The following is a 13,452-nucleotide window of genomic DNA, read 5'->3' as shown; positions in this document are numbered from 1 at the left end:
TTGATAAAAGACGACGGCTCCTCGTGGAGAACTTAATATATTTGTAAAGGGGGTGACCGCCAACATATCAATTTGTAGTACAATCAGCCGAGACTAAATCGAAGATTGATCATGACCAACGCGTATTTACTTGCAGGTCTGGTAACCTACATTGTTATGGAGTCATTTCTGTAATGGAAAAAGTCTTAAACCAACCCAAGCAATTGTTCATTACGAGTATTTCAAAACAAGCCCATAATTGCTTTCAGTTGTCAGACCTTCAAATAGTATGTGCATGTAGATGAGGGGCAAGGTGGCTCAGCGATAAGGTCTTTGCTTCGTACCCAAAAGGTACCGAGTTCGATCAACGTCCGCTGCGTTGTGTGGCCTTCAGCAAGTCACCTAGCCCTAGCTCACTTTGCGGCGCTGCACTACGGCTGACGACTGGGTTATTCCAGTCTTCCTTGGAAAGAAATATTTCCCCTTGGGGATGAATAAAGGGAATTTTGTTTATAAGTTATTTATTTTATTCATAACAAATCTATATTTTACAAAACTGTATGGAATTGTGCACATTATTATGTTAAATATTGGAAGGCTGGTTTTTCAAAACTCGTTAAGTCGATTTTTCTACTTTTTGAGATTTCCCATCCATGAGCATGAGATAAATTGAAATGTAATTTATATTTTATGCATCAAATGGCACACGAATTTCCCTGGGTTGGTGTGAATGTGTGCGGATATATGGTCAAACGATATGACACCCACTTTCGGACTGGCGCATAGTTGAGCCCTTGGAAAAGGCTCTTTACTCACTTTCTCTCACCGTACTCAGGCGTAATATGAGGTACCTGGCCGTAAACAGCGTTGTCTCTGTCCGAAAAAAAATGTAATATCGCCTAACAGGCGTTATGTCCCGTCCTACATGTTAAGTGTTGCTGTTGGCCAGGGACCCCCTGTAAAGCGCTTTGAACGCTTTGAGCACGTTTAGTGGATATTGCGCTATATAAATACTCTATTTTGATGTTTAAATATGATAAAATGATAATAGACCGAATGAGAAATTATAGGGGAAATAATCCATGATATCTCAACATGGGAAAAAACGGAGTTAGGGTGTATTGAAAAACCAGCCTTGATTTCTACTTTTTTTAAAGATAAAATTTTAAAAATAAATTACGCCCTTTCGCAACGGCAACCATAATATCCAGTCGCCTAGGCATTCCGTGAAGGAATAATATAGAAAGATGAAGATGACGTCACATAGATCTTTGTTATTATTTTTTGCCATCCGCGTTTATGAGTAGTGCTCACTGAACTGTATTAACCTGACTATAAACGTTCATGGGTACACACAGTTTTGTGTGTTTGTCCGTTATATTTCCGGATGGCAATGTTATGAGCTTCTTGGCCAAGCGCATGCTGTCTATAGATAATCCATCAAACAGAATGTCTGATGTCAACAGGAATCACCCGTGATTTCCAAGTGAGCAAATTGGGCCGGGTTAATAATCTTGCTCAAGGAAGAAAACGAAAGTGCCTGAAGCAGGGCTCGAACCCGGGACCTTCAAGATCACAGTGCAATGCCATAACTACTCGGCCACTTCGCCGCCCAATAACTACCGATAAATTAAACCACCAGCAAGAAAACGGGGTATTAATCAAATTTCAATTTAGCCACCATAATTGTATCATATTTCGGGTGCTCTTGTCCACTTATAATCTGGTGGATTATATGGCTCCACATTGCCCTAACCAAAAGGTCAATGACATTCAACATGGTCTACAAGAGTCTTACAATTTTTTACACAAGAGAAAGTTAAAGGCGTCAATTGAAAAACGACAAACAAACTTGACCTTTTATATAGCGCATTAGCCATTCAAAGTGCTCAAAGCGCTTTACAAAGCGTCCTAGCCAACAGCAAGGCTGAACACGTAGAACGAGACATGACATCGAGACATCGCCTGTTAGGCGATACTACAATTAGTTTCGGACAGAGACAACGCTGTTAACAGCCATGTACTCATTTTACACCTGAATACGGTTAGAGAATGTGAGTAAAATGTCTTTTCCGAGGACTTGACTATGCGCCGAGTGAGGCTCGAACCCAGGACTTTCCGATCCGAAAGCGATTGTCATATACCGCTAGACCACATAGCCGCACAAATTGGTTGATTGTTGTAATGGAAATCTCAAAAAATGACCCAAAATATTGTCCATTACAACAATGTTAAACTAGGCCATAATTAGCTTCGTATATCAGCCCTGCATATATATATATATATATATATATATATATATATATATATATATATATAAACATGGGCAAGCAATCGAAGATTTGCAAAAACAAAGTGCCATATATTAATCTGGAATCTAAGTGATATATTTATGATCATATTGTTTTTCTTATTTGCTGAAGTATGGTTTTAAGCCGAAACGCTTCGTGTTTGGTTATTTTTGTTCTGTTTTGAAGGCTTTATCTTCACTTTTGTTCATTACTCTGTCCACTTTACATATTTTCTAACAGCCTCTTATCACTCTGGTCAGTGTACAGTGTCGTATTAGTCTTATTAGTCTGTGGTCATCTGAAACATTCACAGAACCGAAATTCTCTCTCCACCGCGCTGTATCTTCCCATTTCAATATTCTAGAACAACAGCCTCTTTCTTGCCTATTATCCAACACCTTCTAGCCTATATATCTCTCCCAACTACCAACCCACCACCACCACCACCACCACCACCACCAACCCGTCCTCTGTGACTGGCTCCGTGATTAATTAGAGTTCTGTGGCATTATGAGACAACCCTAACGGTCTAATTGGCGACTGTATGTGAATGTCACGTGGGCAGATCTCTAGTTTTGCTTCTGGGGATTTGGACAGAGCAGATGTCGTGACAGGCAGGATAGCTCGATTTCATAAGGAGCTTAAACGCGTATCTATCTCTCTATGTTGGAATCTGTATCATTGTGTGATACGACTTGTATTTATGGTGTATTATAACTTACTTGTATTTCTGGTGTCTAACAACTTTTACTTCTGTGTTTAGCAACTTACATTTCTGGTATTTAATACCTTATATTTCTCGCGTCTAACAGCGTAATATTTCTGGTGTCTTACAACTTATTATGCTGGTGCCTAACAACTTATATTTCTGTGTTTAACAACTAAATTTCTGGTGTCTAAAAACTAATATTTCTAGTGTTTATCAACGTATATTTCTGTGTTTAACAACTTATATTTCTGTGTTTACCAACGTATATTTCTGTGTTTAATAACTTATATTTCTGTGTTTACCAACGTATATTTCTGTGTTTAATAACTTATATTTCTGTGTTTACCAACGTATATTTCTGTGTTTAATAACTTATATTTCTGGTGTCTAAAAACGTATATTTCTGTGTTTAACAACATATTTCTGGTGTTTAACAACTTGTGATCCTGGTATATAACAACTTATATTTCTGTGTTTAACAACGTATATTCATGATGTCCAACAACTTATATTCCTGTATTTAACAACTAATATTTCCGTGTTTTTTAACTTATATTTCTGTGTTTACCAGTTTGTATTTCGGGTGCATTCGCTTATATTTTTTGTGTTTTACACCTTCCATTTTTGTGAATAAAATTATAAGATATTTATTGAAAATGTTGCTGTTTGAAGCTCGAAGAAATAAATAACAATAGAAACTGGAATCGACGCCTTCATTTGATAAACAAAGATAGATGATCTGAACGTTTTGAGTTTCCCCTTTGTCAACAAAACACAATGAATGAAACACCAAAGACGAATGGGAGAAGATGAATGGCATTGTAAAGGTGGGGGAAAAACAACATTCATCTGAAGTATTTTATTCATCGTGTTTTGATGACAAAGGGTAAACCCAAAACGTCAACATATATATATATATATATATATATATATATATATTGCTTATGTGGTCTTGGGTTCGAGCCTCGCTCGGTGCATAGTTCAATCCTTGAATAAGGCTCTTTACTCTCATACTCTCACTGTACTCATGTGTAAAATAAATACCTGGTCGTTAACAACGTCCTCTCTGTCTGTATTAACATTGTATTATCGCCTAACAGGCGTCATGTCCCTACCTAAATTTTATGTGTTGCTGCAGCCAGGGACCCCTGTAAAGCTATGCTTTCTCTCTATATCTATCCCTCTCTTTCTCTCTATCTCTCGTTCTCTCTCTCTCTCTCTCTCTCTCTCCCTCACACAGACAAAGATAGAGGAGAGAGTAGGGCAGACAGAGAGAGATTGTGTGTGAGAGAGAAAGAAAGAAGAAAGAGAGGGGTGGGGGAGGGGTAGGATAAAAATAAAACCCTACCCACTACACTATGAAAAAGCTGATGTACATGTTTATATTGAAAATTCAGTAGTCTCCCTCACACAGACTATAAGCAAGAGGAGAGAGGAGGACATGGAGAGGGAGAGAGAGAGACAGAGAGAGAGAGAGAAAGAGAGAGAGAGAGAGAGAGAGGGAGAGAGAGAGAGAAGGGGGCATTAATAGCTTATTTACAGTACTCGTTAATATGATTTCATCGACTACATAAATTCCTCTCTCGCATGTTCCACATCAAAGCCCAAGCCGTTCATGACCATTGCGTGTAAACAAATCACCTTGTAGGCCTCGCTTGTTTATTATTCTTACCTCATAATTCAAGACTTGTCACTGATATAATCCTATTACTCCCCTTTAAGAAAAAAGAAATGAACGAACGCCTTGGTTGTGTGGTATGGAGCCAACTCCTCGCAATAATCTCTCATCGTGTAACTTATTACATAGTGTTGTAGTAAGAAGAAGAAGAAGAAGAAGAAGAAGAAGAGCCGGAGTTTATCCCAGTTACTACAGCGTGAAACGTACAATAACAATTGCTTGCTATCCTTTGTATAGAACGCAAGTCTATCGCAAAGTACTTTCCGCCAAATCTAACAGACATAGCTACCCATTCACTGCTGGTGGTTAGGGGGAGGAGTGGGGGAGTGGGAGGTGCACCCAGTTGAAACGATTCAAAAGAAAACAATCTCGACTGCACCCGGGATCGATCTTGGTCACTTTGTGTGTGTAGCGAGTACTCTACCAACTGAGCTATCGGTACCCTGCTCATCAGAATAACCAGATGAGGAAAATTAAGAGTAAAGTCAAAATGATTCGTATCAGGAAAGTATCAACAGAGTTTTGAAATGGAAGGATAAATGCTCATTCTCCACGACACTGGCATTTGAAAGCTATGACAAAATACGACAAGAGTCTAATGAGACACTTCGTCTCAAAACGGTATTGAGCTTTATATAGCGCAATATCCACTAAATGTGCTCAAAGCGCTTTACAAGGGGTCCCTGTTCAACAGCAACATTTAACATGTCGGACGGGACATGACGCCTGTGAGGAGATATTACAATTTTTCGGACAAAGACAACGCTGTTAACTCAACCAGCCCCTACACACGAGCCCTAGACTATACTGCTCAAACTGCCAGGGCTGAAAGAGTTAACGGCCAGGTACTCATTTTACACCCGAGTACGGTGAGAGAATGTGAGTAAAGAACCTTTTCCAAGGACTCAACTATGCGCCGAGCACGAGGCTCGAACCCAGGACCTTCCGATCCGAAAGCGAGTACCATACCACAAGACCACATAGCCGGGAAGTGTTTGACCTCAACAAGTGACTTTAGAATGGGAATGATGAGAAAAGAGGAGTCTTGAGTTTTTTGCAATGGAGAATAATATACGATTCTCACTCCCTTGCTTTTTGGAATTCGCAACCGCTTCACGCACGATGAGAGCTTGCGAATGCGCATTGGGAACAAAGTTCGAATCCCAAAACGCAACACTGTAAGAAGTATTTTATTCCACCCCTCAATTAATACCGATTTCGCCATCTTTGAATTGAAGACTTTTCAAAAGTATGTAAAGAATACTATCCACCTTTTAAAGAATCCAATTTTTTGTGAAATTTAACGATTTATAATCCGGTGTCACACATTATTATAATATGGGTGATGTCATTGCGTTATTTTCTAGGGAGAGGCATAGAATGAATTGCATTTATTCTCTATCATAACCGAGTTGAAATCAACCCCAGGCTTCATATTTGTGTCTATAAAACCTATTTCCTAACTGTAGATAATCCTGGCTTAATAACGCGTTGAGACGGTGGATCAAACGTGATTACAGCAGCATTGCTGAAAATAGACGGAATGGATTAAAGGAAGGATCCTGGATTTAATTCATATTCAGACATCATTTTTCGTTGGTAGGAAGTAATGGAGGGGGGGGGGGGGGGGGGGGGAGGGCGTAGTGGCAGAGTGGTTAAAGCATTTCACTGTGACCCCTGAAGGTTCCTGGTTTCGGACTTACTTCAGGCATTTTCGTTTATTTTCTTGGGCAAGATTAACAACCTCCAATTTGCTCACTTTGGACAACAAGTGTTATTTCTGTTGACACAAGACCTTTTTTGAATGAAATATCTATATTCCTTCATGGAATGCCTCAGCAACGGCACATAACAATGGCGTGAAAAAAAGACGTTTTTTTAAAATTTCATCTTTTTTTGTTAGTAGTGCCTGCATATTTCAATTTGAAACGTTCCTTGTTATAATATTTTATGCGGTTGTGTGGTCTAGTTGTATGACGCTCGCTTTCGGATTGGAAGGTCCTGGGTTCGAGCCTCGCGCTCGGCGCATAGTTGAGTCATTGGAAAAGGCTCTTGACTCACATTCTTTCACCTTACTCAGATGAAAATGAGTACCTGGCCGTTAACAGCGTCGTCTTTGTCCGAAAAATTGTAATATCGCCAACAGGCGTCATGTCCCGTCTTACATGTTAAATGCTGCTCTTGACCAGGGACCCCCTTTAAAGCGCTTTGAGCACATTTAGTGGATATTGCGCTTTATAACAGCTCAAAACTCAAAATATTATGCTCTGTTTAGTGGCTGTTATAGTCATTTAATTTTTTCATTCTCTATTATACACAGACGTTCACATTTCCCACAGGCATTGATGTAATATGAAAGATGTAATATCTATAAATACGTTTAAATGTAGATGCTTCTAAAATGTTATTCTACTCAGATATAAAGCAATAACACGCGTGCATTGAAATAACATATCAGACGAACTGATCAGTAAGAAAATACATCATAAACTATGTAGGCCTATTATCACTCAAACGATGAAACGCGGATAAAAATAACGATGATGGTTTTTGTTTTTACAGATTATTATTTTCCTCGATTAGAAAAGATGGTGGTATTAACCCTCTCCTTACCAACTATAGGAAAATCGTCACATTCGTTACGATACAACGAACATTTTTCTTATTCAAATTTCTCTTGTACATCATTACACTTAAAGAAAATGAACAGTGTGTTGTAGAGCATGTTTTGCTTAAGAAATTATGAATGGAACTTTGTGTTATTGTGTTTGAGTGATATAAAAATTATATTTTTGTGTTAGTTGGGTTTGAGGTTTTGGGGAAAATCCTGAAAATGGCTGGTAAGGAGAGGGTTAAGCAAAGGTGGAAATAATATAATAGCGAGATTCTATAGAATTACAAGCTACGGTGCCAGAGGTGGTTCTGGAGATGTATCTGTTTGCTGATTCTTGAAATTATACGGATGGTGTTTAATGATGTGATTTAATACCAATATTTCACAACTGTGATATGATTTGGCATTGGATGAAATCCTATAATATATGCAAATTATATTTGTGTGGATTTAAATCTAACTTTCTAGATTTAGAATAAATTTGAAGACTTTGACATGAATAATTTATCGATACCTCAAAAGAACAACGATACACAGTCCTCTTCGTTTTTAGTTGTTTTCTTTTTTGCTTCTCAGTTTAGAAAGTTTGTAGATACCATAACCTTGCTCCTAAAAAACACGTATTTTAAATTTTGCCCCAAAAAATCAACCCCACTCGTTCTTTAAAGATCAATCGATTATATTGTCTCTCATCTTGGCGAAATCGTCTCAAACTTGGAATTTGGGAAGTTTCAGGTGTGATAGTTTTTGCTAAGATGAGAGACATGTTAATCAGTCGATGTTTGACGAATCGGTTTTCTGGCCAAAATTTTAAACACGATTTTGGGGGTCCCGATAGCTCAGTTGGTAGAGCACTCGCTTCTCACGCAACGGGACCAAGATCGATCCCCGGCTACAGTCGATTTTCTTCCCGTCCCCCCCCCCATCTCCTCCCGTCAACCCAGCAGTAAATGGGTGGCTGTGTCTGTTAGATCTGGTGGAAAGTAATTTGCGAAAGAGTTACGTCCTACCTAAAGGGTAGCAAGCAATTGATATTGTCCGGTTCACGCTATGGTAAACGGGATAAACTCCTGCCCCATGCTGAAGGACTACTGTTATTTTTCCACAGAATGGGGTAGCTCTGTCCTACCGGCTCATTCTTTTATCCATCTTTATCAAGTTGAGCACGTCCAGTTTTATTGATTCTTCAATTACGCCCAATGAAAATTACTTAATAGGGAGGGCAATCTGTCCTGTTCTTCCAACAAAGTATGGCCAAAGATAGGCATCTCTCTCTCTCTCTCTCTCTCTCTCTCTCTCTCTCACACACACACACACTATCTGTTTCTCTCTCTCTCTCACACCCATACACTATCTCTCTCTCTCTCACACACACACATAAACTATCTGTCTCTCTCTCTCTCTCTCTCTCTCACACACACTATATGTCTCTCTCTCACACACACACACACACTATCTGTCTCTCTCTCACACACACACACACTATCTGTCTCTCTCTCTCTCTCACACACACACACTATCTGTCTCTCTCTCTCTCTCTCTCTCTATATATATATATATATATATATATATATATATATATATATATTTTAAAGACCGACAACGTATAAAGTGAAGTTTAAAAGTAAAGAGATTTTTGTAACAAATTAATTAAACATCATATTATTCGTACAATCCACGATAAAGGAATCTCATTTTTAATAATAATAATAATAATAATAATAATAATAATAATAATAATAATAATAATAATAATAATAATAATAATAATAGGGTGAAGAAGAAGAAGAAGAAGAAGAAGAAGAAGAAGAAGAAGAAGAAGAAGAAGAAGAAGAAGAAGAAGAAGAAGAAGAAGAAGAAAGAAGAAGAAGAAGAAGAAGAAGAAGAAGAAGAAGAAGAAGAAGAAGAAGAAGAAGAAGAAGAAGAAGAAGAAGAAGAAGAAGAAGAAGAAGAAGAAGAAGAAGAAGAAGAAGAAGAAGAAGAAGAAGAAGAAGAAGATTGTTGCTGTTGACCAGGGACTCCTTGTAAAAGGCTTTGAGCACATTTAGTGGATATTACGCTATATGATGCTCAATTTTTTAAAGCTCAATCTAGATCATCATTGGCTTTTCATTTTTCTTACTTCCGTGACCTTATGAAGACGTTACGATTGAAAACGACGTTGACATTTTGTATCATTTACATGAACTTTTAAACCAGCCTAAAATCGATGAACTGGAATGTTTCCGAGATAAATATGATAGAAATAAGCTTTCTTAAATTATGGGTACCGACATCTCACCTATTTGTAGATTTAACGTTAAAATCACGTTGTAGCACTCTCTCAACCCCAAAAATGATACTGATAATTATTTTTTCCACCGATCCATTACAGATCGCGTCATATATACGTGTTGTTCTTCAAGCCTTGGTTGGTGTGTTCATGTGTATTTAGTACTTCACGGATGTGTTCTTGTGTTTTATAGTGTGGGAATTATTTGTTCTAAAAATAAACGCGGTTAATTCAAATTGAAATTTCATGACTTTCAGAACGTCATTTTTGCTCCAAATGGGACTAATCATAAAACGTCATTGTTACTTCAAATGGGAACGGTGTCAAATAGTCATTTTTTGCTCGAAATAGAACTCATGTCACTATGTCATATTTGCCCCAAGAGGGAATAATCACAAAACGGCATTTTCGCTCCAAATGAGAATAATATCAAAACTTTATTTATTCTCTAAGTGGGAATAATGTCTCAACGTCAAGTTTTGCTCCGAATAGGAATAATACCAAAAACTTCACATTTGCAGCAAATGGGAATGGTGTTAAAACGTCATACGTTTTTGCTCCAAATGGGAATAATTTTATTACGTCATATTTGCTCCGAATGGGAATAACGTCAAAACAAGAACTTCTTTTGTGCTCCAAATTGAAATAATTTCAAAACGTCATTCTTGCTCCAAATCGAAATAATGCCAAAACGTCCTATTTGATCCAAATGGGAATAATGTCAAAACAAAAACGTCTTATGTGCTCCAAATTGGAATAATTTCAAAACGTCATTCATGCTCCAAATGGGAATAATTTCAAAACGTCATTCTTGCTCCAAATGGGAATAAAGTCAAAACGTCTTTCTTGCTCCAAATTGGAATAATTTCAAAACGTCATATTTGCTCCAAATGGGAATAAAGTACAAACGTCACTGGATCACTGATCAAGGAAATTATTTAGGGAGGAGTTTGTGACGGTTACAAATGAACCCTACACTCCATATACTGGTAATTGTATTAAATGTGACCCACAACATCAATCTGGTCTTATGTTGGAATGAATCGGATCGAGAAAATTGAATGTAATATCTAAATATTCAGTATTATAGAAATTAAGGCTATTGAGCTTTAAGAATTGAAATATTCTCTCCCCAAATAAGTCACTTGTAACATTTGGATTAAATTTCTATTCTATTTTTAATCTAAATGTTATAAGTGTTTTATCTGTTTTAATTTAGGATAGATGGTATACTAATTGTTTGGAAAGACTTTTCATATGTCTATACGGAGACGTTTCCATATGTGGAGTTGAGTATACGGGTGTAAGTGTGTGTGTGTGTGTGTGTGTGTATGTGTGTTTGTGTGTATGATAGTCCTTATATAGTCTGAGTGGCTGTTAAGCGCCATAGAGCACTTGTCAGTGGATTAATTGGCGCTATTTAAGTATCTTATTATTATTATTATTATTATTATTATTATTATTATTATTATTATTATTATTATTATTATTATTATTATTATTATTATTGTTATTATTGTTATATTTAGTATTATTATTATTATTGTTATTATTATTATTATTATTATTATTATTATTATTATTATTATTATTATTATTATTATTATTATTATTATTATTATTATTATTATTATTATTATATTTATTATTATTATTATTATTATTATTATTATTATTATTAGTAGTAGTAGTAGTAGTAGTAGTAGTAGTAGTAGTAGTAGTAGTAGTAGTAGTAGTAGTAGTAGTAATAGTAGTAGTAGTAGTAGTAGTAGTAGTAGTAGTAGTAGTAGTAGTAGTAGTATCATACTTTAAGATTTAATGTCCATTTCATGCAATATCAGTTCCAATCCGGCTTATCATGACTTTGAAATGGGTCAGTTCCAAACCGTGGGTATGACTTATGGTAGGAAATGACAGGACTCTCAATGACTACACTCATATCTTTCTTTGTCTATCATTTCCTGTCTGACGTAGTATGCATAAAATATCCATAAATGTACGATTATGAGTTATCAATCGTGGTTTATGATCTGCACAACTAGAGACAGATAGAAATAGAGAGGCAGGTTGGTTACATAAAAATAGCTAAAATGTTTAATTCAGTGCCTTCATTTTTCATAAATGTAACGGATTCCTTGTTTTATGCATGGTTTTGATTGAGAAAGGGTGTAATAATAAGCTTGTAAAAATCTTAAATGAAAGCTTTGTATTATTACTTGCAAAGTTCCAGGTTTGAGAGTTTTTGTCAGTATGGGGGTCATTTTAATAGATAGATATTTAAGGGACGACTTTTTTGCCTTCATTTTTATCTACGTTTCTTTCCAGTGTTCGGCAGTTAACTGGTGAAAGGTTTAGGGTTATATATTGTGTATTTTTTGTTTAAGTTTATGCATTGTTTGTTAGCTTATGTTAATTTATTTCTCAGTTGATGTTTATCTTGTCTCTGGCTGTGTGTATGGAGATGTTATATAAACTTATAAAACATCATAAGATGTTGTTTATATATAAGACAACCACTCTTGGCTGAGAATTGAAGAAATATAAACATCTAATATACTTTATGCATAAACATAAACATCTAAATGCACCATACTTAATCCCACAAAAGACAGTTATAATTATGTTTTCAATTTTCCAATTTCAGGTGGAGAGGGGCGATGTCCCGTCCACCCGCCAGTACCTTAACATGGCGAAACAGACAGGCCTCAACATGAATTGCCTCGACCCCCTGGGCAGGACGGCACTGTTGATTGCTATCGAGAATGAAAACATTGAGATGATAGAGTTGCTGCTGTCCAATGGGGTGGAGGTGGGAGATGCATTGTTACACGCCATCAACGAGGAGAACGTGGAGGCTGTTGAGATGCTTTTAAACCATGAAATTGCCACGCAGGGAGAACAGCAGGTATGTATGTGTGTATATATGCTCCCCTTAGAATATTGTTGTAGAACACAAATAACCTTTAGGATTAAACAGACACATATTATGGCTCAAGAAAGCATCATCAGAAAGGAAGCCCACTCACCAAATATCACATTTATCCACAGCTTTCACATTACTATAAACTGTAATTAATTGGATGAATTTAGCAAACATTAAAATTGCGATGTTCATATAATTGTAAGAATTATTTTGTCACTGGTGGTTTACAGTAGTTTATTTGGGATGTTTTCGGGGATTTTATGGGGCGTGTTGTATTTTAGGTCATTTACATGGGTAGTTAGTATGTAAGAAAGACAGAAAAGTCAATGAAAATTGGGAGTACAAGATAAATAATAGAAAACGGTAGGGGCTGCCTGCAGCCGGTGATCGTGAAAATACTACCGAAAGAGTGAAAATGATTACTGAAGCTGACTTATGTGATTGCATTATGTCGTCTCCAACTAAAAGTTGTGATTTAGACCCCTTAAATACTGCCATTTTAAAAAAATGCATTGATGTAATTTTAACACCATTTACATGTATTGTTAATAATCCGTTGCAGTCAGGTGCTGTACCAGACATTTACAAAGTTTCTAATGTCAAACCCCTTTTGAAAAAACCTGATCTCGATAAAGAGAACTTAAAAAACTATCGCCCTGTCTCTAATCTTCCTTTTCTCTCTAAGATCTTAGAAAAGCTTGTTTTGAAACAATTACTGTCTCATCTTAAAAATAATTGTCTTGAAGAAAAATTTCAGTCTGCTTATAGGCAACATCATTCGACGGAAACCGCACTTGTTAGGGTTGTTAATGATCTCCTCTCTGTTATAGACAATGGTTCATGTTCTTTGCTGAATTTGCTTGACCTATCGTCTGCTTTTGATACTATTGATCACAATCTTCTTCTCAAACGTCTTGAAATTACTTATGGCGTGTCTGGTGCAGCGCTTGATTGGTTTAGGTCATATTTGTTTAATCGTAAACAGA

General features: G+C 36.6%; 1 protein-coding gene across 5 annotated transcripts in view; it reads left to right on the top strand.

The window, feature by feature from the left end:
• LOC144970010 (short transient receptor potential channel 4-like) overlaps positions 1-13,452 on the top strand; it is a 506,392-nt gene that overhangs the window by 434,834 nt on the left and 58,106 nt on the right. For 3 of the 5 annotated variants that reach the window (XM_078909160.1, XM_078909159.1, XM_078909158.1), the window contains exon 4: positions 12,188-12,448. In XM_078909160.1, the coding sequence (XP_078765286.1) occupies positions 12,188-12,448 (261 nt within the window). Of the gene's footprint in view, positions 1-2,853; positions 2,920-9,800; positions 10,533-12,187; positions 12,449-13,452 lie in introns of those variants that run through there. The other 2 variants (XM_078909162.1, XM_078909161.1) reach the window with 2 other exon arrangements.

This window comes from Berghia stephanieae, chromosome 4, assembly GCF_034508935.2.
Source record: "Berghia stephanieae isolate SIO BIC M18660-M18661 chromosome 4, UCSD_Bste_1.3, whole genome shotgun sequence".
NCBI classification, from domain to species: Eukaryota; Metazoa; Mollusca; class Gastropoda; order Nudibranchia; family Aeolidiidae; genus Berghia; species Berghia stephanieae.
The sequence above is the reverse complement of the archived record's forward strand: the minus strand, read 5'-3'. Positions and strand labels throughout refer to the sequence as shown.